At 23.6% G+C, this 27451-nt stretch overlaps 1 protein-coding gene across 4 annotated transcripts in view; it reads left to right on the plus strand.

Moving 5' to 3' along the window:
• Nucleotides 1-27432, plus strand: part of LOC122858743 (probable serine/threonine-protein kinase DDB_G0282963) — a 53225-nt gene extending 25793 nt beyond the window's left edge. The window contains exons 1-8 of one of the 4 annotated variants that reach the window (XM_044161853.1): nucleotides 16306-16503; nucleotides 16580-16765; nucleotides 20988-21121; nucleotides 21866-21956; nucleotides 22621-22800; nucleotides 22880-24964; nucleotides 25034-25184; nucleotides 25957-26405. In XM_044161853.1, coding sequence (XP_044017788.1) covers nucleotides 16736-16765; nucleotides 20988-21121; nucleotides 21866-21956; nucleotides 22621-22800; nucleotides 22880-24964; nucleotides 25034-25184; nucleotides 25957-26210 — 2925 coding nt within the window. In that variant the 5' untranslated portion in view covers nucleotides 16306-16503; nucleotides 16580-16735 and the 3' untranslated portion in view covers nucleotides 26211-26405. Of the gene's footprint in view, nucleotides 1-16305; nucleotides 16504-16561; nucleotides 16766-20987; nucleotides 21122-21865; nucleotides 21957-22620; nucleotides 22801-22879; nucleotides 24965-25033; nucleotides 25185-25521 lie in introns of those variants that run through there. The other 3 variants (XM_044161849.1, XM_044161851.1, XM_044161852.1) reach the window with 3 other exon arrangements.
• The last annotated feature ends 19 nt before the right edge of the window (nucleotides 27433-27451 follow it).

Below are 27451 nucleotides of genomic sequence, written 5' to 3' on the forward strand. Positions count from 1 at the left end.
GTCTCTTATTGTCAATGAAAATTCATTGATTTCCACTTGTTCTACTGACACTAAAGTATCACTATTTTTGCAAATATTTATTCCATTTTCAGACCAACAATTTCCAAAAGTTTTTTCAATAAAAAAAAGTGCCAAAATCATTTGAAACTGTACTTTCTTTAATTTAATTTTTTCCATTTTTAAAGAGCTGACACTGTGGCTCATTCGAGCTGATATTAATATACTAAAATTTATTTTATAATTTATTTTATATATACTAATAAATACATCGTTAAGTCCAGTTGATAACCACCTCTTTAAAAAATTAATCAACAAATTTATTGATAATAATTTAAAAATAGAAAAGCAGCTATGTTATTATTAATATTAAATTTTTATTTGAACTTTGAAATGATTATTAATTATTTTATTATTATTATAAACAATATGTGTCTTGAAAATAATAAAAATAGATAAAATATTGATGATAAATATATATTAAAATTTTTATCGAAAAATACTCAAAGCACTAATCGTTAGTGTGTTCTTAACTAGCGATTAGATGTTGAATTTTTTAATTATATTTTTATTTTTAACGAGTATCAGTTTACCCTTGAGATAAAAATCATCTGGTTGGCCATCAAATTATATATAAGCTTGCTTAAATTATTATAATTAAAATGATTTAGTTAATTGAAAAATTTTTATTTTATTTTTAATTTAATCCATAGTAAAATAACTCAATTTTTTTTATGATTTAAATCAAAATTAATTTTATCAATTTTATTATTTCATTTTAATAATAATAATTGAAGCTGAACATAATTTCACCCTCAAAAGTTTGAGAGGCAATCAGCTTGTTATAATAATATTTGTATTTACAAATAAACATGTAATATTAAATTTATTCAAAACCACAAAAACTTGGTTACTAATTGAAAGCCCAGATATTTTCCATATAGGTATTAAATATTTCTTTGATGTTATTTAATTATTAAACACAAAGCTCAAAGCAATAACACAAAAATAATCGTTAATTCATTTGCAATTAATATACAATAATTATAAAAATTTTTATTACAAAAATATACATGATTTTCACTTTATCAATTAGTAAATTAACACGTTAATTAACGCATTAATTTGTATATATTAAATATCAAACAATACAAATTTTATAAAATGATAATTAATATAGAAAGTTTAATTATTTTATTACAATTTATATTTAATTTGTATCTAATGAATTTTAATAACTTATTTAATAATTTATTTATAGAACAAAAATTGATAAATTCTATTGAATAAAAATCGTGGAATTTTTTTTTTAAAATAATAAAATAAAATAGCTCGAGTAATAATAATAGTTTCAATATACATTGACCCTATATTATTATATTTTTTTTGTTTTAAATTATCAATACGGATGTACAATATTTTCCCACTGTTTATCTTATATATATATAAAAAAAAAGCCCTACAGTATTTGCGTGTTTGTTAGCAGTTGCGGGTGAAATTTAACTGCTTAAAACCACAGAAAATCCTTGAAGCTAAAGAAAATAAAAATAGAAAAAAAAATATATATATATAAAATAAGATAAAATAGGATATAGGATGGGATAAAGTAAAGGTAAAAGATAGTTTGTGAGACTTATGTTCAAGTTGTTGTATATATACAGTGGAAAGTACGGTTTAAACCCCCCCGGGTGTTTCAAATACTGTTGCACGTATAAATATATATATATTTATCAGAATTGAGGTAGATAATAAATAAAAATAAATATAAATAAAAATTATTTATAAAAAAACAACAAGAAAAACATGAAATTGTGAAGAGGAATTCCTTCTTTCTTTGTAGATCACGTGTATCTTTTAGAGAAAAAAATAACTAGGCTTATGACTTCTAGGATAAGTGCGGGTGGATCAGTATTCTCATGTATTTTTTAATATAATTTTTCATGATTTTTTTTTTCAAAAAAACAATGTAATTTTATAAATTGAAGATAATTTATTTTATTTTTTTATAAAAAATTACTAACAATGTGTTGAATTGAACATAAATTTTTTTATCTAAAGAAAAAAATTGAAATAATTTTTATAAAGTTCAACAACTAGTAATGTATTTTTTTTTCTTTTATATAGAGTCAATTAATTGATGAAATAAAATTGAAAAAAGAAAATTCAATTCAACAATTTTGAAACTTTCAAAGTATTTAATATAAAATTAAATTGAAAAAAAAAAAAATTATTAAAAAATAAAAAAAAAAAGCTCGCAGTGTCACACGAAGTGAAAAATTTCCTTTCAACTTTTTAGTTGAAACCCTTAAAAATTATTTTCTCATTCCAACACCTCTTAATTCGCTTGACTGATTTTTTTTTCATTTATTTTATTTATTTTTTCAATAAATAACAGCTAAAATTACACATAAAACTTTTGAATATTCAAAAGTAAAAAAAAATCTATCAACATTTTCCACAAAACAATTCAATTATATAAATAATCAAAAAAGCCAAATACAAATAATTTATTAATACAATTAAAACCATAAAAAAAAACCAATAATAAACATAAAAAAATTATGTAAAATATTTAATTTGTTAATATAAAAAAACACGATAATAAAATAAAATTTTCTTATAGTGTTTGTATAATTTAATGAGAAAATCACGTGGTAATTGTCAACACGTATACCCAAGTGACATTAACATATTCAAGGAAAATTCATGTAACAATAACAAGTATATATATAGAGTGTAAATACAATATCCTTAAAATGTATATATATATTTTGATGTCATGGAGAAGATTAGAAGAAGTAGAATGTGTCTCACCAGTCGCATTTCTTAACGAGCTATTAACGTCAATGTTCCATCTCATCTCTGAAAAGTGTATATATATTTAGTCAAAAACCTTCATTCTGTAAACTACCCTTTCTTGAATTTATGTTATATATACAAACACACACAATTTTAGAATAATCATGTACTGGTTTTACTTGTCGCCCTTCAATATAACTTTGTCGTCGTCGTCGTCGTCGTCTTTGAAGTCACATGGTATTTTCAATTTTCACATTTAAATAGCCTATTCAAGTTTAATAGAGAATATGAGTGAGATAAAATTTAATATATATATTTTTCACTAAATCGTAAAAGTAAATTCATTCATACGTATTTAATTTTTTATGTACATACAACGATGTGTATTCAATTTATTTTTTCATGTATATTTTCTTTGATAATATATATTAATATTTAAATTTTTTTTTCATTGCGATGTATGTAGGTTTTTTTGTTTGATATTTTTTTTTTTTTTTTTGATGAAATATCCTCAGGCAGTTATTTACATCATCAACATGTTTGACATTAATTTTGAAATATTGAAAAATCATGCGAGTGTGAAATCAATGCGGATATTAACAAATACAAATTTTTAAAAATATGAAAATATGTATTTTTTTTTTTTTTCGAAACATAATAACGAAATTTGAAGGTAAATTATTCAAGTACTGAAAATTAAATTTTAAAACTTGAAGGATTAATTTGTTTTTGTGTTATTTGAATATTAGAATTATAATTTCGTGGAAAATATATTTTTAACTAGCAGAACCTTCATTGAGGAAATCCCTAATTTTGCATAAAGGTCCTGGCAAAATATAAAATTGAAAAAAAAATAAAAATAAGTGAAATTAAATTTTAAAACTTTTAGGACAGTTATATCTAGATGTCTTTTAAATATTAGAAAAGAAATTTCATGAAATTTATTCTTGGAAATAATTTTTTTTCAAGTGAGATCAATCGTCGAAATTATGGAGTTTCCACTATTGATCCTGGCAAAATATAAAATTAAAAAAAAAATAAAAATAATTGAAATTAAATTTTAAAACATTCAGGACAGCTATATCTAAGTATTATTTGAATACTAGAAAAAAAAATTCATGAAATTTATGCTTAGAAATATTTTTTTTCAAGTGGGATCAATCGTTGAAATTACGAAATTTCCTCTATTTATCCCGGCCAAATTTCAAGTTGAAAAAAAAATAAAAATAATTGAAATTAAATTTTAAAACTTTTAAGACAGTTATATCTAAGTTCCATCTAAATATTAGAGAAAAAATTTCATGAAATTTATGCTTGGAAATATTTTTTTTCAAGTGACATCAATCGTCAAAATTATGAAATTTCCACTATATTGATTCTGGACAATTAAAATAGCAAAAAAAATAAAAATACATGAAATTAATTTCTCAAAATTTCAGGACAGCTATATCTAGGTGTTGTCTAAATACTAGAAAAAAAGTTTCATAAAATTTATGCTTAGAAATATTTTTTTCCAAGTGCCATCAATCATCGAAATTATGAAATTTCCTCTAAATCGATCCCGAAAATTTTTATTATGATTTTTTTTATATATTGTATATAAATAAATTAAATAGTATAATAATTAATTATTAATTTAACAGATGATATAGTATTTCGTCAAATTCACATGATAAATAAATTGAAAAAAATATTTATTTTTAATTTGATGGCTGGATAGACACATGGTTTATTTTGTCGTGTTTAATATGCGAATTCACAAAGACACGCTTGTTTTTGAGTTGTTGTAAATTGTTGTTGTCGTTGTATGAATTTTCGAGAGATGGTTATATACATATAAGTAGAGAGACAAGTTTGTATATGGATGGATAGAATATTGGGGTTGAGGTGTGTATATAGTCCATCGAGTCCAGACACAATTACTATAATTATGAATAACACAGGTGGCTGTGATTGGCACGCAAGCTTTTGTCTCACTTTTTTCTTTTGTCAATATTACAAATAATTTTCCATAACTTGACTATTTTTATTTTTTTATTTATATTATTTTTAAACATGATATTGACACATGAAAATTGAAAAAACAATTTTTATTTTCATTCATTTTCAACGTTAAAGCTTCCACGCATTATCAAATATTAAAAAAAAAAATTTTTTTCCTCTTTTATATTTAAAATATCAATAATTAAATTTTTTAAATTAATTATTTATTTTTATTATAAATCCTTATGAATTTTTTAAACATAAAATTTACATGAAAATCTAAAATTACAATTTTCATATTTTATAATTTTATTATAATTTTCTCAATTTTTTTCTTCTAAATCAAGTACAATTATCAATTATTAAAATAAAAAATTATTATATTATTATATTAATAATAGCAACAGCTTTTAAATTTCCCAACTAAATTTTTTTTTAATCCTCAACCATAACAATATTAAACCTATATTAAAAATTTTAATATATTCAACTTGATGATGAGTCATAAAATCTACAAATTAAATGTTCGTCATTTCATTAAAACTAATTTTTTTTTTTCTAAAATACATATAATAATAACATAAAAGGGTTAAATTAATAGAACTACCAAAAATTAATTTACCAGTTGATGTTATGCGTTAGTTAAATGCAAAACTGAAATTTGACATTTTCATGAAAAAGGGGGTGGTGGTGATGGATGAAAAGAAAAAAGAAAAAAAAATGAATAAAACACCCTTTATTGTCTTTAAAACAATTGTAAATGCGTGTGACCACACGCGACACACACAGACACTATATATATTTTTTTTTATTTGTTAAATGTGTTATGAGAATGAAAACAAAAAAAAAAAACAGAAAATGTTTAAAAGGGGTGATACATTGATGATGGTGGTGGTGAGGTATATATAATTTAAAAAAAAAAAAAAAAGTTGATAGTTACATTGAGAAGGGGTGTTACTGTACCTTTTATACCAAGAGGAGTTGTAAAACGTGCTTTTCCAAGTTTGTGAGAGGGTGAATAGAAATTACGTGATCCAGCATACGAATACTCTTTGGCCTCTACCCCAACTCATTTTAGCTTGCATTGCCCATGGCACTCGGTGAATAGCTTATGGAACTGATATTCTCCTATTGAATAATAAAAAAATAAAATTACTTAAAAAAAAAAAAAAAATTTATATAATAGCTGATTACTATGAGAGGATAGTATCAATATTTTTCATGAAAATATTGATTAACTCAGATGAACCATACACGAGATAAAAAAGTGTATTAATAATATTATTTTTTTCTCTTTTTTATTTTTTTTTTTTTCTTCATTATGAAATATTTTTTTAACGCATATACTTTGACAAATTGAATATGAAAATTTAATTTTAACTGTAAATTAAAATTAATTAATTACACACACAAAAGTTGGGGTAAAATTTTTAATTATTAATTTTTGCCTTATTGATATTTTATATTTTTTATTATTTTTTTAATAATAATTATTAATGTTTTATGAAAAATTAATAATTTACAAAGGTAATTTTAAAGTCCGTTGGTCAATATGTAAAATGAAAAAAAGTTTATATGAATTTGCAAATATGTGTATAGGAAAAATGGTTATTTTAATTATTAATTATTTTCCCTTGGCAAGTGAGATTTTTAAATAATTTTTTAGTAAGAATTTAATTTAAGTTAATTTATATAAATTGTATTTATTTATTTATTTGTTTATGTGTTTATTTAAAATGTAATAATTAATGAGCTTGCGATACATAAAGTCATTGACATAAATTTATTATTAAGTGTTAAAACACAAAGAGGGGCGAGTTCCTGTTTCAAGGACGAATCGGTTCCGCAAGGATATCGATCACAATATCATTGAAGTGAGTAAAAGGGGAAAATAGGGTAGTTTTTGAAATAATAAATTTACAATGTGTCCTTGTGTGTGCGATAACAACCGCGAAACCGGGTTCATGGGTGCGCCGGATTGGACGAATAATCCGCTTGAATATACGCGACACTAACACCAATAAAAATAAATCTGTATATGAAAATATATGTGTATAGATTTTAGTTTTATACAATACATTAAATAATCAGATAGATTTAACACGTATAGTTCAAAGTAAATCACTCTTTCTATTCACGCGTTAACGATTCCACCTTTTTTTCACGTGTTCAATTTTAATTTACTTTATTTTATTTTTTTTGTTTTTTCAACAACACGCACACAATAATTCACCATATCTTAGCTTATTAATTGAAATATTTTTTTTTTTTATTTTGATTACGACATAATTCATATCTTAGTCATTAGTTTATTTCATTTGAGCAGTAATTTTTATTTATAAAATTTATACACAGTTGCAAATTTTAGCAAAAAGTTGTAAAATAATTATTGTGTTAGGGTTGCTACAATTTGTGATGTTAGTTTGATACTTTTAAGTTGTGTTTAATTGATAATTCAAAACACACAAAACGATATTTTACAAAATTTTAATATTAAAATTTTTTTTAAATTCAATTTTGAGTCAACATAAAATTAGTGTTTTTTGAATTTATTTTAACATTTAATAGTGTTAATTTGACATGTAATTTTTTTCATATAAATTAATTATCTAAATTGCAGACACAATGAAGTATAGATGTTGGTAAAATCTGTATGACTTTCAAATTTTTTTCAAGTCAATAATTATTTTAAAAAAAAAAAAAACACAAAAATAATTTACAATATTATTGTTTCTAGCTTTTGCCTATCATCTTGGAGTATTAAAAAAAAATAAAAAATATAATCATCTAAACTGTATACTAAAACAAATTTATAAAACTACTATTGAAATAAATATTACTACAATCAATAGTAGCTACTTTCAAAGAAGATATAATTAAGTCCGACACATAATTAAGAAATTAAAAAAAAATTATCTACCACCTTAATTTTTTGACTACTATGTACTATCTATGAACTATTTACTATCAAAAAAAATTTTACTGGAGGGCCAAGTTCACAGACCCATAATCATACTGTCAATTTGTGTTAAATTTGATCTTTTTCTCTTCAACTAAATACTTTTCTATATAAAAAAAAAACAGTCAATTGCAGACTCAATACTTTTTTGAAATTCTTCATTTTTTTTTCGTTGAAAGAATACTATTCGTATGAAGTGTAGGAAAATTTGGGGTAAATCCCTTTGGTAATCAGATGGGCAAATCCAAATGGGATCTCTTTACGGTACCTCTGAGCAATTTACTCCAGTTGAAGGTTCAACAACCAAAATAGTATATATTCTACAGTTACATATGTTAGTGAGAGAGTAAGAAAATCGTTTTTAATCAGAGTATATTCTCCAAGGACACTTGTCTTTTCTAACCCTCCTTTATATACATATATACTTTTATACTTTCAAATAATACTATTCGTTTTTTCCTCTTGAATTTTGTCATTTATACAAATTTCCATTAATTAATTCCGTCAATTTATGAATTCATATTATATTTTTTTTAAATACAACAATATATCACACGTTTATCGTCATTGGTTTTTAAAAAAATTTCAAGTGTGTCGACATAATCCAGTGTACACCTTACATAAGAAGCAATTATTATTAATCTCTTGACATTTATAGCTTCTTCTTTCCTTGTTGGCTGTTGCTGGTGATACTGGTGATACTGGTGATGCTGGTGCTCAGAGACACGAATAAATTCTCAAGGGACTCTTGGTATACCATACCATTCAAACTCTGGTTGTTTCACGGTGAAAGTCAAATTGCTTTCCTTGAATCTTTCAACGATCCTTCTGTTTGTACTCATTGTTATTCCTTTTCTTTTGATTTTACTTTTTTTTTTCTAAAAAACTTTTAAAATCATCTCTAAAAAATAATCTTTATCTTTCAAGTTTTAAAAAATATATTTATATCTTAGAACAAAAAAAATAAAAACTATAAATAATTCATTTAAAAGTTATTTGTTTTTTTTTTTTTTAAATCTCATTGTTAAATTAACATTTAACACACAAAGAAAAAAAATATTTTGTGATAGTCATTTGATGTATTGCTTAAGGGGAAACATATACCCGGAGGTGCCCAGAGGCTTGTAAACAAAACCAGCTTCATCATGTCACATGTCAAACAAAATACATATCAGCCTTTAATTCCAATAAATTCATCAAATAAAAATTTTAATATATTTAAAAATTAAATTAAAACAATGACAATATAATTATTTAAAAAAAATTAAAAAAAGACGTTTTATACTGGCAAGTTTATATAAATGAAAATGGTTCCTAAGGTTTATAACAAATATATATACAACATCTGATGCACAGTTGTATGGCTCTTTTGCTTCAAGAACAATGGATGTATATATGGGAAGAAGGGGTGGTCTTTAGTATAGGGTTGAAAGCGAACAAGGAGAGGGAAAGAGTATTTGTGAAGAGAAAATATATGAAAGAAAGGATGGGAGGATGAAAGTAGGATGTGATATATATAGGTGGCAAGGGAAAATGAGAGAGATAGATTATAAATAAAAAGGGGTGAACATGTCAGGGTGAAGCTAATAGAAATGAAGAGGCTTGCTATCAGAGTAGACAGAACCTTTCTCTTTTACTCAATGTACTGTCGCAACGAAAACTATCTTACGCCAGGTGCTTGGATACTTCAAATACTTGCGCGTAAATTTTTTTTTTTTTTTTTTTTTTTATTTTACTTTTTTTACGTTTTGTCTCTGCGAGTATTTTTATCATCAACGTAAATAATTTTAACATTTATATATCTATTTTCTTTCCTCTTTTTTTAGTTGATGAAAAAATTTTTTAAGTAGTTTTTTTTATTTAAGACTTTTTGGATTTGAAAAAAATATAAATTTTTATATTTTTTTATTAGATTTTGAGGTAATTATTTTGAATTAATATTTGGAAATATTTTAATGTTGATTGAAACACTTTTTTTTTTTTTGAGATAATAATTATTGTAAAATTGATTGACTTACGTTCTAAAAGAGATTGACAATGAGCTTAAAATTTTAGCCTAATGTTAATTAAACATTTAAATGTCTTTTTACCTGTGTGAAATACTATGAATAATTTTCTAAAACTTTTTTCAGTAAAATCTTGTCAAAAAAGTTATTTTGAAAAAAAATTTTTCTTTTTTTATTTCAAAAAAAATTCTCCAAGAAAGATACTTTGGTATTTAACTTTAATATTAGTTTGACAATGTATATTTATATGAATAATTTCATAGAAATTTCATAGAAAAAAAAATTGGAATATTATATTCTTTGTAAAATAAAAAGTAAAAACAATTGAATTATTACAATATTTTACATTTATGATTTATAGAATTAAAAAAATTTCAAGTGTGATTATGAATAATGTGCGACAGAAAAAGAATTTTATTCTACACAATAGTAGCTGTAAACTGTAGACATTGGTTATATCATTCAATAAAAATATAAAAAAATTCTACTGTTCAAGTCAGTTAAATTCGCGGTAACAGGATTTTCGTTGACTTGACATTTTGCCAGATTGCCTCTGTTTTTATCGCTTTTCCAATGAACAAAAAAACAATCCAATAAATATAATAAAAATAATAAATACACACTACTAAACTTAACATACAATGTTGAACATTAAATACAACCCTTAAATTCTTTTGAAAATAAATTCACCCATAAAAATCAATAAACTTGTATAAAAAATTATAAAAAACTAAAAAAACTTTCAAACAAATTTATATTTAAAATAAAACAAAATTACTACAATCATAAATTTTCAAAAAAAAAAAAAATCATATACATCAATTTTAAAATAAACATTATAGAAGAAAAAAAAAAATGATTTGTGAATTTTTTTTTCAAAATCTTAGTAAGCAAAAAATTCACAATTTATTGAAGGTCAAATTTTCACAGTCAAGATTTCCTATCAATAAACCAAAATACTATTTTAAAAATATTTATATATATTTAAATTTGAATAAAAAAAATCTCATAAACCAAATGGTGTCAAACATGAGGTACGGATTTTATAAAAAGTTGTCTTTTTTATTTTTTGGCATTTGTGAAGCGCCCTCTTAATATTTTCCATACCAAAGAAAGGAATATTTTCTTCTGTATAAAAGTTGTGAATTTTAAGCTCTTGGACGCCAACAGTATAAGATGATGATGGTATATGCTGGAATGAGTTTTGTGTTGGGGCTTTTTCATACCCTTCTTAGAGACCCATATACAGACGACCCAACACTCATCTTCTCAAAAGATCTTTGCTGTTTTACGAGACTTCCGGCGCCGCTTGTTTATCGATTGTTCACATAAACAACACAAACATAAATAAATATAATATTCTTTTATTATTGTTAAATATATATACAAAAATAAAAAGCTTCTCGATATTCTGTAATAACATTTCTTCAGATTTCTATACAACATTTAGAATAATACTTTTTTTTCGTTTATATTTTTACAATTTTTTTTTTTGATGATATTGTTACTGTTATAGACGCCTAGAAGGTAATACGTATATGACACTAAAAAAGAATTGTAAAAATAAATTTATCTCTTTTACAATTGCTTCAATATTTTTATATTTTTTTTTATTTCTATCATTAGCATATTTAAATACACCTTTAAACAACATGCACTTTCAATTTATAGTTTTATACAATTTTTCAAACATTAATAAAAAACTTTGAAAATTTTTTTAATGACTAAAGTAATTATAAAACAAAAATAAAAAAAAAAAATAAAAACTCGATATAATTGTTCATGCATATAAAGTTCAAAATCGTTTGATGATATATTTTATTTTTCGTATATAAAAAAAGCGAAATTTAAAATTTAAAAAAAAATTACAAAAAAAACCATTACTGTTAAAATTTTATCGTATATATTTTTGCTGCGTATTTAGTGAGAAAATAGCATTTGTGTGTTAAAAAAAGGCACATAAAGGTATATGGTAAAAAAAAAATAAAAAAGGGGTTGAAAAGGGTGGTGGTGGTTAACCAAAGAGACGGAGAAAAATTGTCGTACACCGTCTGCCAGAAACGGTGCAGTTAAGGGCGTTCAAATTTTAGCGGCTTTGGTGAATTATGGACGACGAAATAATGTCTATTCGGATATTGGTTGTACCTCCAACCACCAAAAATAAACTCGATGCAATATCCAAAATATTTTAATACATACAACTTGATTGTTTTTATAAAAAATAAAACATCAACAAAAAAATTATTATTACAAATTTTTTCGTTTTTTCGACAAATTTATCAAATAGTAAAAACACAAAGAAACCATTATGGCTGCCAACGCTGACGGTGCTTACATTCTCACGCAACGGAAATGACAAAAAATAAAAAAAATAAAATATATATAAGAAACTAAGAAAGTCAGAGGGTCGATATCGTTTGTTCGATTTTCGCCAGGAGGGTTGAATGTATTTTTTATTATTTCTATATTTTTTTTTTGCATAAGATTTTTTGAAGAAAATAAATAAAGAAGGGCGTTTATAACATGAAATTTTGTTGGACAAAAATCTCGCTCACGTTGCAGTATAAATCAGTCTAGATTATCCCAAAAAAAAAAATATAAATAAAATAACTTGTACATTATCTAGATTCGTGAATTATCTTCATATTCACACCGCATATTTTCTTTGATATAAAAAAATAACAAGTGACTCTATTTACTTATATATAAATTGCAGATAGCCAACTGATTCAAATATATTTTATACCATACGAATTAGGGTGAATCGAGTGTAATAAGAAAAATTGAAAAAGATATATCTACAAGTTGGATTTTGATGGCTTGATCAAGATATCAAAGCTTTTTATGTTGCAACGAATTGATAGCCATTATTCTTTTCCACACACAATGCATTGTTTCGAATTATCTCTTGATCTTGAGACAATTTTATTAATGAATTTTTATTTTATTTATCATTATGATAAATATAAACAACTTAGTTTTTAACTAATAAAACTTTTTTTATACTTTCTATTGTCATTTGCTTTATATTTTTGTTTTAATAATAAACCTTTTGAAACTTTAATGAAAATATTTTTCACCAAGAATATTTTGGATATTTTATACTTGCAATCAACTCACACTCTTTTGAACTTGTTAATTAATATTGTGTTTGCAGTTGAAAAAGTTGTATGGAACCCTTGAAATTACCTTAGAATTGTCGGTAAAGTTCATAGTATTTTAAGCTTCCTTGATTAATAATCTGACGAGTTGAATAATAATAGAAAAAAATGATAAAAATAATTTTAAAAATAAAAAGAACTTGTGTTTAATAATTTTAAAAAAAAATTTTTTAATATTTAAAACTTTTATTCATGGTTTGGTTGAAACAAAGGAGTTTTTTCATTTATTTTTTTGAGAAAAGAAATAATTTTTTTAGACGCGCATCATTCGAGAACCGTGCCATTCAATTACGTTTATCTTTGGCGGTCGTTTTACGGTAACTATCTATATATATATTTTTGGATGTTTTTATCCTGATAGTCCAGCACCCTTGTGACTATATACAAAATCACCCTCGTTTTCTTCTTCAAATAAATTATTATACGACTTCTTATCACTTGAAAGCTTCTCTCAAGACTTCAAATGATATTTTTATATTCTCATATGATGAGATTCTGTTAGATTAATTTATTGATTATATATATATTCCATGAAAAAATAAATTAAATTATTTTTTCTTATCATCATCATGCTAGTGAACAAAAGGTAATTTTGTATTTTCTTTGTTTCGAATTATTTTGTAATTTGTATATACTTTTTTCAATATTTTTTTGATTTTTTTTTGCAAAGAATAATTCTAAGAGAATTTAAATTAATTTATTTCGAAAAAATTAAAGTAGTAATAAAAAATAATACAAAATAATTAGACAAGTTTTGAAATTTGTTTTTTGCCAGAAAAAACAAAAAATAATTATTTCATTTTTTGTTGAATTTATTATTGATAATTAATACAATCGTGTTTGTTTGTTTGAAAAAGTTTATTTAAATTTTAAATCACTGCAACAGATGATACAGAATATACTAATGGAATTATAATTTGTGTATGATGATTGTTTAATGATGAATACGTTGATTACAGAACAACGAATTGCTTGGTTAGAATAGTAAGAGATTAGGATATAACTGTTCTAGCAAAATGAAACATTGTTTTGCACTTAGTCTTGTAACATTTTGTTATAAACCACAAACAACACACACATTGTCATTCAAATATTCATTTAAATGCTAAACAATAAAACTCTTTGAACAATGAATTTGTATAAATTTTTTTTATACAATTATTTGAACTAAATGTAAATGAATTTAATATCAAAATCAAAAGTATAACGTATATATGGAAAAAAAGTAAAGAAACTCTCTGGAAATCGAAATACTGTTTATCAATTTCGAAATGAAGCTCATCGTACTGTTTTCACATTCATGTTTAAATTCAATAACAAACTTTTAAATAAATTAAAAAAATATATTAAAAAAATATTTTATTTTCAAATAAAAATTGTTTTAAATTAAAAACTTTTTTTAAATACACTAAAAAAGTAAATTTAATTAATTTTTTGTATTTATTTTTACATTCTTTAAACATTGATTAACAATGTAAAATAAATTTTTTTTTTTTATAGGTAAATCCTTGAGGGTAAAATATAAACTTTGACAGTTAAAAAAAAATATTTTTTTTACAGATATTATTTTAACTAAAATATTGAAATTTAAAATTAAAAAAAAATTAATAAATAATTTATAGAAAAATTAATATACGAATACGAATGATTTCTTTTTTTGTTTTTTTACTTTTTTTTTTGTCTTTTAATCTAAAGCTCATCGTAATCTACAAACCAAATTTTTATTTCATGCGAATAATCTATAAAATGTGTATATAATTATTCACTAAAATTAAAAAAAAAAATTTAAAACTTACATATTCATGATTGGCCCTTAGATAACGAGAGAAGCGTTTGGCTAATCCGCTTAACGTGCTCTTCCGAAACTGATTAGGGTCACGTTAACGTAAAACGTAATAGGGTACGTTAAATTTTTGGAACCTTGGTCAGATGAGAAAGCACAAATATCTATATATGTATTAATAAATATATATTATACCATAAGTACAACGACAAATTCCCATATACTCTGAGAATTCATTTCATTCCTAAGCCGATTTTCAATACAAATAAACTAGCTCATTTATATAGAACAGGAAACTTGATGTGGTATTTATATATGAAAAATTTATCTCCATAAAATTACATATAGCATTTTTTTATACTTCTTATAAACCGTTTAACAATATATTCTCATCATTAATTTTTAACAATGCAAGCACACGCAAAAAGAAAAAAAAGCTCGAATGTTAAATCAACAATAAAGTTCGAAATTTTGAATTGACATTATAATATTTTTTTTATATATTTAAACAATGAATAAATATTTAAAAAATGTTTATTAAATTTTATTAAACAATTAACATTCAAAATTAATTAAAATTAATTAAAATTAATTCATTTTTAAATGTTTTTTAAACAAAAAATTGATGAAATTTAAATTTAAAAAATATTTAAAATTTATTTTTCAACTATGTATAATATATTTTAATAAAATAAATATAATTTGTTAATAATAATTAATAATAAATAAATTTTCACCATAAATTTAAATTTAAAAATTTTTTTGAATATATATAAATGATTCAACGAATTTTCTAGGTTTCAAACACGTGCTAAGCTCTGCGCCATCATGCTATCAAGCCATGCGGGTGTAGGGTGAATTTTTTTATTTATTATTATCATTATATTATTTGTTTCTTTGTTATAATTGCGCTTGCGCAATGAAAGGGTCTGTGTAGACCAACTCAAGGGGGATGATAAAGCTAGAATTTTTAGAGCTCCCTTTTAACTCGAGCTTATTTTCAACAAGCAGCTTCAGTCAGTACACCGGCATTCACCATGAATGACGCATTTTATAAATTTATTGTTTATCAGTTTATCAATAAAAGACTTAAAAAAGCTCAAATAAAATATTTTAGTGCCTCGTAAAATCTTATAAACTCCGAAAAAACAAAAAAAAACTTTTTTTAATCATTAAAATTCAACTAAACATCAATTAATCAACAAAAACATGAAATAAACAAAAAAATCAATAAATTATTAATTTATTTATAAGAAAAACTCAAACACGTGTGTTTTTTTTACCAAGTTTTAAACATTTTTTATTAATAAATTTAAAAATCAACGAAAAAAAGTGACATTAATCAACACATCTACCTCAGTCAAACAATATTTTTCATTTTCAATTAATTTTTCTTCAACCCAGTGTACAAAATTAACAAAAACTACCTCAAAAAAATCCCTTTTTACAAATATAATTTATAAAAAAAACAATTATAAATTTACAAAATTATTTATGACAATAAAAAACCAAAAAAAAAAAAAAAAACAATTATCAGCAAAAACAAGTGTAATTTTTTTTTTCATTTAAATTAATTTCTCCTCATCTAAAAAAGACAAATAGAAAAAAAAATAATAATAACAATTGTTATGGTTTTTTTTTTAATTTAAATAAAAAAAAAAAAAAATGAAAAACTAGAGTTCTTTGTACCGTGTGGATGCTGTTGTTTGCTGAGAGTTTAAGGTCCGAGACAGAAGGCTCTTGAACTAGTGAATGTAGTGGGGTGAAAAATAAAAATAGAGGGATGTTTATAAGTTGAAGTAGGAGAGGGTGAAAGTACGTTTTATTTATATATATAAATATATTTTTTTATTTAAAAAAAAAAAAATAAAAGGATATATATTTTGGGAAGCTACTACGAGGTCAGACAAGCAGGGTGGCAGCTCGTGTGCGTTGCTGGGGTGGATCACCAGGCGGTGGGGTCTCACCCTCCGCAACATCTGAACGGGGATGTTCAAGCAACGAGTCAACCCCCCGGATCGTCCAACCATCAAAAACTCATCGTCTCATGGGCGCCAACCTAACTAAACTTAACAGGGTGAGTCTGACCAATGTTAGGCTCAATATCAACAACAAAAATTTTCATGTATATATTTACAACTTTCCAAGGCCACACGCAATTATGATAAAATTTAAATATACATGAATTTTATATATATAAAAGTTTTTTTTATTTTTTTGATACTTTTCATCAGTTTTATTATGGATAATGAAAAAAGTTTGAATAAATCATAAAAACTTACAAATTGCATGCTTAAAATTTTTATATTCATTTCGTTTTTTTTTTTTTTATATTATAAATTTTATTATCAACAAAAATTAATTAATTATTTATTTTTAATAATTTATTATATGAAATAATAAATTTTTTATATTGACATGTATTAATGGCTTAAGTACTGAAAATTTAAAACAATTGGTTGGTTAGTTAAATGTGGATGTTTAATTATTGTCGAGGCTCGAGTGTGCAAGTGCACAGCTGCAGTGATAAACATTAAAAAAAAAATAAAAAATGAAATTTTGAAAGAGAGAGAGAGAGAGGATGGATAAAGAGTTGTATACATTGATATGTTTATTTTTTGACATGTATGTGTTTGTGTGAAATAAAGCAGAGCATCAAAACACCTGCATGAATTGACAATGTTTCATACTTTCATGTGGGTATATGTGCGTTGCTATGATGTTATCTGCACATCCTGCATCCATACCAATGAATATCCAGTCTATCGTTACCGCAGACCCTTCCCTATATATCCTGAATCAAATGAGTCATTATAATCCCTCATGTATATATTTATAAATACATGTGCAATATTTAAAAAACCCCTGAAATTTATTTTTGAATTTTTCTATAATATATTATAAAGAAAATTTGAAATTTATTGCAGAAAATATATAATTATTTGATCAAATAAAATAAGTCAGTATTATTGGCTATTATATTTATCATTTTTGAATTAATAAATAAATGATTCAAGTGTCATCAAGTTGCAATAATTGGTGCAAAGTTTATTTTATTTGAGCTATAATTATTCATTTTTCATTTATAAAATTTATACACAGTTGCAAATTTTAGCTTAAAAAAAGTCGTAAAATAATTGTGTTAGGGTTGCTACAATTTGTGATGTTAGTTTGATACTTTTAAGTTGTGTTTAATTGATAATTCAAAACACACAAAACGATATTTTACAAAATTTTAGTATTAAAATTTTTTTTAAATTCAATTTTGAGTCAACATAAAATAAGTGTTTTTTGTATTTATTTTAACATTTAATAGTGTTAATTTGACATGTAATTTTTTTCATATAAATTAATTATCTAAATTGCAGACACAATGAAGTATAGATGTTGGTAAAATCTGTATGACTTTCAAATTTTTTTCAAGTCAATAATTATTAAAAAAAAAAAAAAACCCAAAAATAATTTACAATATTATTGTTTCTAGCTTTTGCTTATCATCTTGGAGTATTAAAAAAAAAATAAAAAATATAATCATCTAAACTGTATACTAAAACAAATTTATAAAACTACTATTGAAATAAATATTACTACAATCAATAGTAGCTACTTTCAAAGAAGATATAATTAAGTCCGACACATAATTAAGAAATAAAAAAAAATTATCTACCACCTTAATTTTTTGACTACTATCAATATTATTTTCACTACTATCAATCCAAAGCAACCCGTATAATAATTAAAATATCCCCGACAAAAAAATATGAGTTTATAATTATTTTGAAAATTTTGTTTTTTTTAACACAAAAATAATTTTCCATATTATTGTTTTTAACCTTTACCTATATCATCTTGAAGTATTAAAAAAAAGTAAAAAATATAATCATCTAAACTGTATACTTGTAACAAAATACCAATACATATAAAACCTATATTTTTTTTTTTTTTTTAAATTTTTTAAAAAATTTCACAAGCCTTTTTTATTATATAAAAAAAAAATAAATAATATTTTATTTAAATGAAAAATGCATTTTACATTACCATTTTAAATTTAAGAAAAATATAAAAATTTAAAAAATACATATTTCATTTAAAAATATACATAATTGTAATCAATAGAAAAAAAAAAAAAAAAATTGAATTGAAAAATGAAAAGCATACATGAATAGAAGTTGATCAGGAAAAGAACTGAAGAAAATAGTGAATCATAAAGAAAATATAATAAACGAATAAACGTGCCCTTCTGTGATTGAATCAAACATTGAATACATGTATATTTAATGAGCACATAGAGATAACCCATCATACATCCATGCGAATTAAATATATTGCCCAAGGGTATTTTCTTACACAAGATAAATCAATCAGAATCTCTATTATTCTTCTTGAAAAAAAATAAAAAAATATTAAATTGTTGATTCAACACATTTATTATACATTTCAAAAAAAAAAATCATATTGATGGTTTTGTATTTTTCAAATATACACCTATTTGTTTTATTTTTTATAAAACCATTTCATTTTTTTTTTATGCTCCTGAGATATTGTCAATTCAAAGAAAAACCTGTTCTTTTTGATAAATTTTATTGAGTTTATTTAGCTGTTTTTTTTTTTCATATAATTTTTTAAAACTAACTATACTTTATCGTTTTTTTAAGGGGCATTCTTTGGTGTGAACAAAAGATAAAATGCATTTGCGATTGTGAAAAAATAGTGTATAGAAATTGAAGGTAGCGAATGAGATAAAGTTAGAGTGTCTGATTTAAAGCAACCATAAATCCAATGGACCATTTCTTAAAAGCAAAGTCTTTTACAATTCTACTGAATTTACCAGATTGTGCTTTTTTTTCTTCCCCTTCTATTAGCCAAGTGACCAATTCATTCTCAATACATAAACCAAAAAAGAAAATATATAAAAAAAAAAAACCCTCAGCTTAAATTATCACGAACCTTTTGACCTCCCTTTATTTTTTTTTTGGGAATAAATATATTTGAAAAATAAAATACAAGAGAATATTAAATTATTTGTTGAAAATTATTATGTCTTTTAATTTTGCTGTATTAATTTCTTTGATTTATTTTTTTGTTTTTTAAGAAAAGGATACTTTGTCAACTGACTTTTTAATTTAGCATAAAAATCCTGTATAAAATATATTTTAAGAAAAATGTTTGGAACATAAAAGTAAGGGATTTATGGCTATTTGAATATTGGACTTTGACCATTGGCTAGTTGGATTTAAAATAAATTTGAATTGTCTTCAGCTAAAACCACAAAATTTCACATAAATTTTCAACTAAATTTATCAATTTTTTTCAGCTAAATTTATCAATTTTTTTTATTTATATTTTGATAATAAATTTTAATTTATAATAATATTTATTGTATTAATTTATTAATAATTTATATTGTTAAAAAAAGTTTATATTTTTGTATTTTTTCAACAATTATTATTCATTTTATAGATTTTTTTTTTATCCAATAAATTTTATTGTTTTATTCTACCCTGAGTTTATGTATTCATGTGTATATAGACATTTTATGCTAACACGTATTTACGATTTCAATATGTATTATAAATTATATATATATGGTGTGTGTAAATGTCAGAAATAGTGACGAGATGGAGAACAATAAATTGTCGAGGGTAAATCGCTACAAAGAAAAACTAAAAAAATATAAAAAAAATCAAGTATAGCACAAATTTAATGATAAATAATAATAACAATATTTAAACAATAAAAAACACTAGCTAAAAAGTGTGTGTGTTATTTTTTTATCCAATTAAATTGTGAATTTTTTAATACTTGAAAAAATATTTGATATTTTTTTTTTAAATAATTTATTGATTTTTCGTGATATAAAAAATATAAATACTATTTTATATATTTAAAAAATAATTATTATTATTAAATTTTAATGTTATGGAAAATATTTAAAACAAAAAAACTATTGTTTAATTATTTTTTCAAAACATTTTAGATTTGTTTTGTGAAATTTATAAAAATAAAATGAATAAAACAGGCAAAAATTGTTGAAAATTTTATTAAATTTTTGTCAATATAATTTTTAAAATAATCATAATAATAATAGTAATTAAAAAATAATAAAAAAATTAATAACATACTTCATTAAATTGACAAACAATGTCAAAATTGAAAAATAATTAAGAAATAAAAATGTAATTGAAAAAAGTCTCATCATTAATTTAAAATTACACAAATAAATAATTTTAGCAAAATTAATTTATAAAATATTGTAAATAATAAAATGCTAATATTTAAAATATTAAATTGTGTTACAGAAGGAGGTGACACAACGCGATGTGGAGCGTGAACGACAACTTCGACTGGAGGCTGAGGCGAGGGTACGTGAGGCAACAACCGAGGCCGAACGATCACGCACAAAAGTCCATCATCTTCAATGTGAATTGGCAAGGTAATTTATTATCCAAAAAAATTAATAATAAAAACCAAATTTAACCCACCATAATCCTCAACAAAACGCAAAAAAAAAAACCTGAAAAACTAAAAAAAATCAACACCTGATGGGAATTTTCAAATAACTACAACTTTTTTTATTTTTATTTTGTTTAGTAGATAGGGTTGATTATATAGAGATGAAAATAAACAAGACTAGACTAGACACATGAACGTCAAGTTCAAGTTGCCATTTCATTTTATATTGCAACTCGTATAGATAAAATAATAATAATAATAAAATAAATACACACCTGATATGTGTATACAATGCTGTTTTTTTTTTTCTATTTTTTTATATATAAAGTGTAACTGGGTACATTGTTCCAAAGTTGGAAAGAAGCTTATTGAAGAAGAGAGGGTAGCATGGATCGATGCACCCCAGCTTCAAATATATATGTACACAAAAAAAAGGGTCTTTAAGTTTTTTTTTATTTTTTATTATTCAAATAAATCTAGAAAATTCATATTTCATTTTATTTATTTCATTTAATTGTTTATGATAATAATAATTATTATTATTTTTAATAAACTTGTTCTAATAATTTTTATATTTACTGTCAATTAAATATTCCTTTGATTAAACATCAAAGCTTTTCTTTGAATACAAAAAAATAAATTTTTTCGTCAAACAGAATGATAAATAGGCTTACGAAAAAAAGAGCAAAAAAAAATTAAATTAAAAATATATTTCTTTGTACAGGATGGAAGAATCATCAAGAAATATGTTACATCACAAGCAACTTGCTGATCAGCTGAAACAAGAACGAACAACTTTAACACTATCTTACGAGGTAAAAAATAAAAAAATATTAAAGCCCCAAAATCATTCATCAAAATGACCAAATATCCATAAAGAAAAAAAAAAATATTCCTCATAAAAACCTCGAAAAAGTGGTTCAACAAAAAAATAGAAAAAAAAAATAAAATTCTGCTGATGTAGATGGTAAAAATATCGACAACTATAGTCATCTTGTTGGAGCCCCTAAGGGAAGCCAGAGTTCGATGACATCGACAAAGGTTTCCCTTTATCCAATCAAAGAATAAAAAAAAATAAAAAAAAAGACATTGTGAAAAATATAAATATAAAAAAAATATATAACTATTATTGTTATAATTTTTTTGTTGTTGTTTGTGAAATTCAATGTCTCTTGGAAGATTGAGTATAAATGTTGATATTGTGGAGGCCAAAACCTTGGACTTAAACCAAGTCATGTTGTCATAAATCATGTACACGCACCCTATTAGTACTCCTGTCATTTCCAGACTTCTGGCACTCATTTTCATCCAACCCCTTATACAATTTAACATTTAATTTCTTTACCACACTAATAACACGTACGTTATTAACAATTTATCATGCATCATATCCAAAAAAAAAGCACCATCTTTAATAATTAAACAAAATATAATTTAAAATTAAAAAATAAAACTACAGTTATTCTTGTTTTTTTACAGACAAAATTACATCAATGTCAAAATCAAATATCAAAATTACAACTTGAAAATGAATCGATGCGTGGACAGTTACGTGGTCTTGAAGCACTAGCAAGAGATGCTGATTCACAAAGAAAACAATATGAAAGATGTCTTGATGATGTTGCTAATCAAGTTGTTCGTGCTCTTCTATCACAAAAAGTAATTATTTCGAAAAATGATTTTATTTAATATTTTTCTGATTACTATAATTTATAATTTATTAATTTTTTTAATCCAGGGTTTAAGAGAAGAAATTGGAGCATTACAAAGAAGAATACGTGAATTAGAAACTCAAAATCGTACATTAACTGGTTTATTATCACAAACAAATAATAATAGTAATAAAAATTCACCAAATGAATTATTACATAATTTATTAGAAGTTGGATCAACAGCACTTGTTGCAACACTTGGTATTGATAATAATTGGTTACAATTACAACGTCCACATTCATTAAATTTAAAAATACCATTAATACAAACAACAAAACAACAACGTACACGTATACGTTATCCAATAACACAAAAATTATCAGAAGAAGAAGGTTCAGAAAGTCCAGAAAGTGGTAATCGTGACGAGGGTTATTCAACAATGTCATCAGATGTACAAGCTGATCAATCTGGTCATCGTCATGATCAAAATAATGAACAACAACAACAAAATTATTTACAACAAAATTACTCACAACAACAACAACAACGTGGTCTTGAAGATTTAAAAGAAGCTAATGATGAAACTGAAGCTGATTTATCAACAGATTCACGTTTAATAACACTTGATATTGGTGATCCAGATGTATTATTTTTACCATTAAATTTAACTGTTGGTTTTAATCCACGTCACAGTTATCCACCATCTAAAGAACTTTTACCATTTCAACATATTATTAAAAGTTTTTCAGACAGTCATTTGTGTTTAAAATTAACATCATCATCAACAGCAACAGCTACAACAGTAACAACAACAACAACAACATCAGCATCCTCATCATCATCATCACCATTACCACAATTTTGTATTAAAAAATTAAATAATAATAATAATAAATATAATAATAATAGTAATAATAGTGATTCATCATCATTGATACTTGTTGATGATGATAATTGGGATGCTGAATATGTACAACAATGGTTACGTCTTGATGATACACGTACAGCACAACAAAATCGTGATTTACTTGAGCTTGATTATGATAAAGCTGAACTTGAAGATTGGAGTTTTTCATTATCATCAAATGATGATTTAAAAAATGATATTAATTATGATAAACAAAAATTAATAATAAATAATAATAATATACCATTATTACAATTACCATCAATACGTGAACATAATAATAATAATAATAATAATAATGTTGAACTTGAAGAAGATTCAAATGAATGTTTATGGAATGGTTCAAGTTATTTAGCTGATCGTACTGGTAGTGAATTGATGGCATTATTAATGGATACAAGAACATCTGGTCCATGGCCGTATGCATCAAGTCCAGGTGTATCATGGAGTAGTGATGATGATACAAAATTATTAGATTATTCAAGTAAAAGATCATCAGCAGCATTATCTGGTTGTAGTGATGATAATGAATCACCATCAATTGGTACTGATTTTACACGTGATTTTTATCGTTTAGTTAAATTTGAAAGTACAAAAAGTCTTGCTAGTAATTCATCAAAAAGTGGTAATAAATTACCACAAGAACGTGAACAAGCATTACAAAGTGTATTAAATTTTATTGCTGAACAACAAATGTATCTTGCTACTGATTCTAGTAAAATTAATGATGATGATAATGATGATGTTTGTATTGATGATAATGCTATTGTTGAAATTGTACATGACGATGAAATTAATGATTCATTAGCTACAAAAACAACTGCTGCTAGTACTGCTACTACTGCTAGTACTACTGCTGCTGCTGAAATTAATAATTTAAATAATTTTCATGAATGTGATTTAATTGAAGATGAAAGAACAGAATTATATTGTGGATTAAGTGGTGTTTTAAATGGTCCATGTCTTGGTGAATTAGTTGCTGTTCCAGAAGAAGATGAAGAAGCTGCAACATCATCAACACCAAGTACAGTTGTTAGTCCAGAAAGAGCACCAATGCTTGTTGAAGAAAATGATAGAGGTTTAAGTTTTCATGAAAAAGCAACATCAAAAGATGTTATAAATGAATTAAACAGAATGATTAGAAAAGGAGAAGATGGACAAGCAATACAAGAAAGAGTTGAAATTGATAAATTAGATCTTGCATGTTGTTGTCCAACTGGATGGGTTCACGTTGAACGTGATATCGACTTTACCGACCCAAAGGTAAAATAATATATACATAAATCTTCATTTTGTTATTTTATTTTTATAATATATTCATTTTTATTTCAGGCTAGAGCAAATTTACTTGACGTGATGCTTGCAAGTAGTGAAAGTTCATCAGCAACATCAAGCAGTGGTTCTGCTGGTAGTGATTCTGGTGATGAACCACCAGATTATCGTCATCTTCACAGATTACACAGATACAGAAGACAGAAGAAAGGTTTGAAATAATTTTTATCATTAAAAAAACTTTTATTTATTATTTTTTGTTATTAATATTATAACTTTGTTACTAACAATTATTTTACATCACTTGCTGCTTTTAAAGACACTGCTAATTATCAAAATTGTTGTAAATTTTTTCCATAATTTATCAACAATTTTTGTTGTTCTAAAATACTAAAAACAAAAATCATTTCATCTCATTTAATTTCATTGATAAATAATATATTCATAAGCTTAATTTTTTAATTTATTTATATCATAAATATTTTTTTAATTTTATTTTATCGTTAAATGTACATATTACCCACATATTTTCATTATTTTCTGTTCAGATGGTAGCGCCTATGCGGTTTGCTTTGATTGTCACGAGAAGAGCTACGTAGTTCGGCTTAGTGATGATAAATTTCTCTAAATAATTATCCAAAAATAATAATAATACAAAAATTCCTTTTTTTTTTTTTTTTATTTGATCCTAACAACGAATTGATTGATCAAGAAAATATGCTATTATTATTAGAAAAAAAAAATGGATAATAGAAATAATCTAAGCCGAACTATGTCTGCCCGATAAATAAATAAAACTAGCCAAGCTTTAGAGGAGTGAAAGAAATAATTGGCGAATGGGATAAGAAAAAAAATAATAAATAATCATAAATAATATAAAATCAAGGGTGAAAGATAGAAGAGAAAAAGTTGAAATAATAATTATTAAAATGATGATGATGAAAAAGAAAAAAAAAGATTGAAAACATTGATGTGTGTCTCAGCATCAGCTGTCCAGGCTCATCGAGTACTACGGCTTCCATCAATTTGGGGTCCAACACGTCCATCAATTATTGGACGTGGTGAAGATTTTTTTGTTCGTTATGGTGATAAAGAAAGAGAAGCTGTTGCATCATTTGATTTTCTTGATGATATACCAGTATCATTACAATCAACATCACCACCATCATCAACATCATCAGGTGAACTTGATAAATTATTGCCAAAAATTGATTTTATGAAAGTCTCACCACTGTGAATTATTTAAATACCAAATAATATTTAACGAACAAAAACAAATATTATTATATTAGTTGATAAATTTCTGGAGGATTTATACAGCAATGAGCTTCCGGAAAATTAAATGATAAATATTTAAAAATAAACGTATGAATGAGTGAAAATTTAAAGAAAAAAAAAATTAAAAATTAAGGTGAATGGAATTATAATTGAATTAATTAAAAAGTGATGAATCATACAATTTAAGAATTTTTTTATCAACTTTATTATACATTTAGGGAAAAGGTTTATATATTTTTTTTGTTTCTTTTTTGTTGGGAACAGTTGAGACAGGTAAAATGAGAAAAATTATGAGATAATTTTACTTTTTTTTTGTATTTATTTTTGACGTAATCAATATTGACAACGAAATTATTCAAAATAAAGAAAATAATTTATATTTAATTGTATTTGTCAATTAAGATTTCAAAGTAATTTAAAAATAGTTGGTTAATAATTTATGAAAATAAATATTTGCCTGAAGTCAATTCAACTTGTTCCCAATTATTTGGAATAAAAACCAAAAGCGATTAAATGTCTGTGAATAATTAAATGGTAGCTAAAAAAAAAAATAATCTACCAAATATTATTATTTCTTTTTTTATTTGTTTATTATTATCATGATAATTATCATTTGAAATTTTAAAAAATATAAAATACAAAAATAAATCAAAAATATTAAAAAAAAAAGATTAAATAAAATTAAAAATTAATTATAATATTATAAACGTATTGAACAATTGTTTATATAAATTATATAAATATATATATTTTTTTTTTATTTATAAAACGATCAAAATATTTATTTAAAAAGTTACTTAATCTTTTTTTTTTTTTCTTTTGTAATTACGCTTTGTAGTGATGACTGATTGAACCACAAACAAGACTAAAAAAAAAAGCTCAGAAATAATGTGCTATTCTGATTTTTTTTCCTCGCTTAAAAATAAAAAAAAAAAAAAAATTTGTCTCGAAAATTATAGTATTTTTTTATTTAATTGAGTTGTGTTTTTTTTTTTTTTTTCTCTGATTTTTTATTAAAGACAAATGTGTTTTTTGGAAATTAAAATAAAAAGGTACTATTATCGTAAAATTAATTGTGTAGATGAAAAGATGAAATAAGGAGATTGTAAATAAAATGTAAAAAATAAATTATCTTCTTTCAGCAAACTTAATAAATAATGACAATATATAAAATGAAAAAATTATTGATATAAAAATAAT

This window comes from Aphidius gifuensis, linkage group LG6 (genome assembly GCF_014905175.1).
Source record: "Aphidius gifuensis isolate YNYX2018 linkage group LG6, ASM1490517v1, whole genome shotgun sequence".
Classification (NCBI taxonomy): Eukaryota; Metazoa; Arthropoda; class Insecta; order Hymenoptera; family Braconidae; genus Aphidius; species Aphidius gifuensis.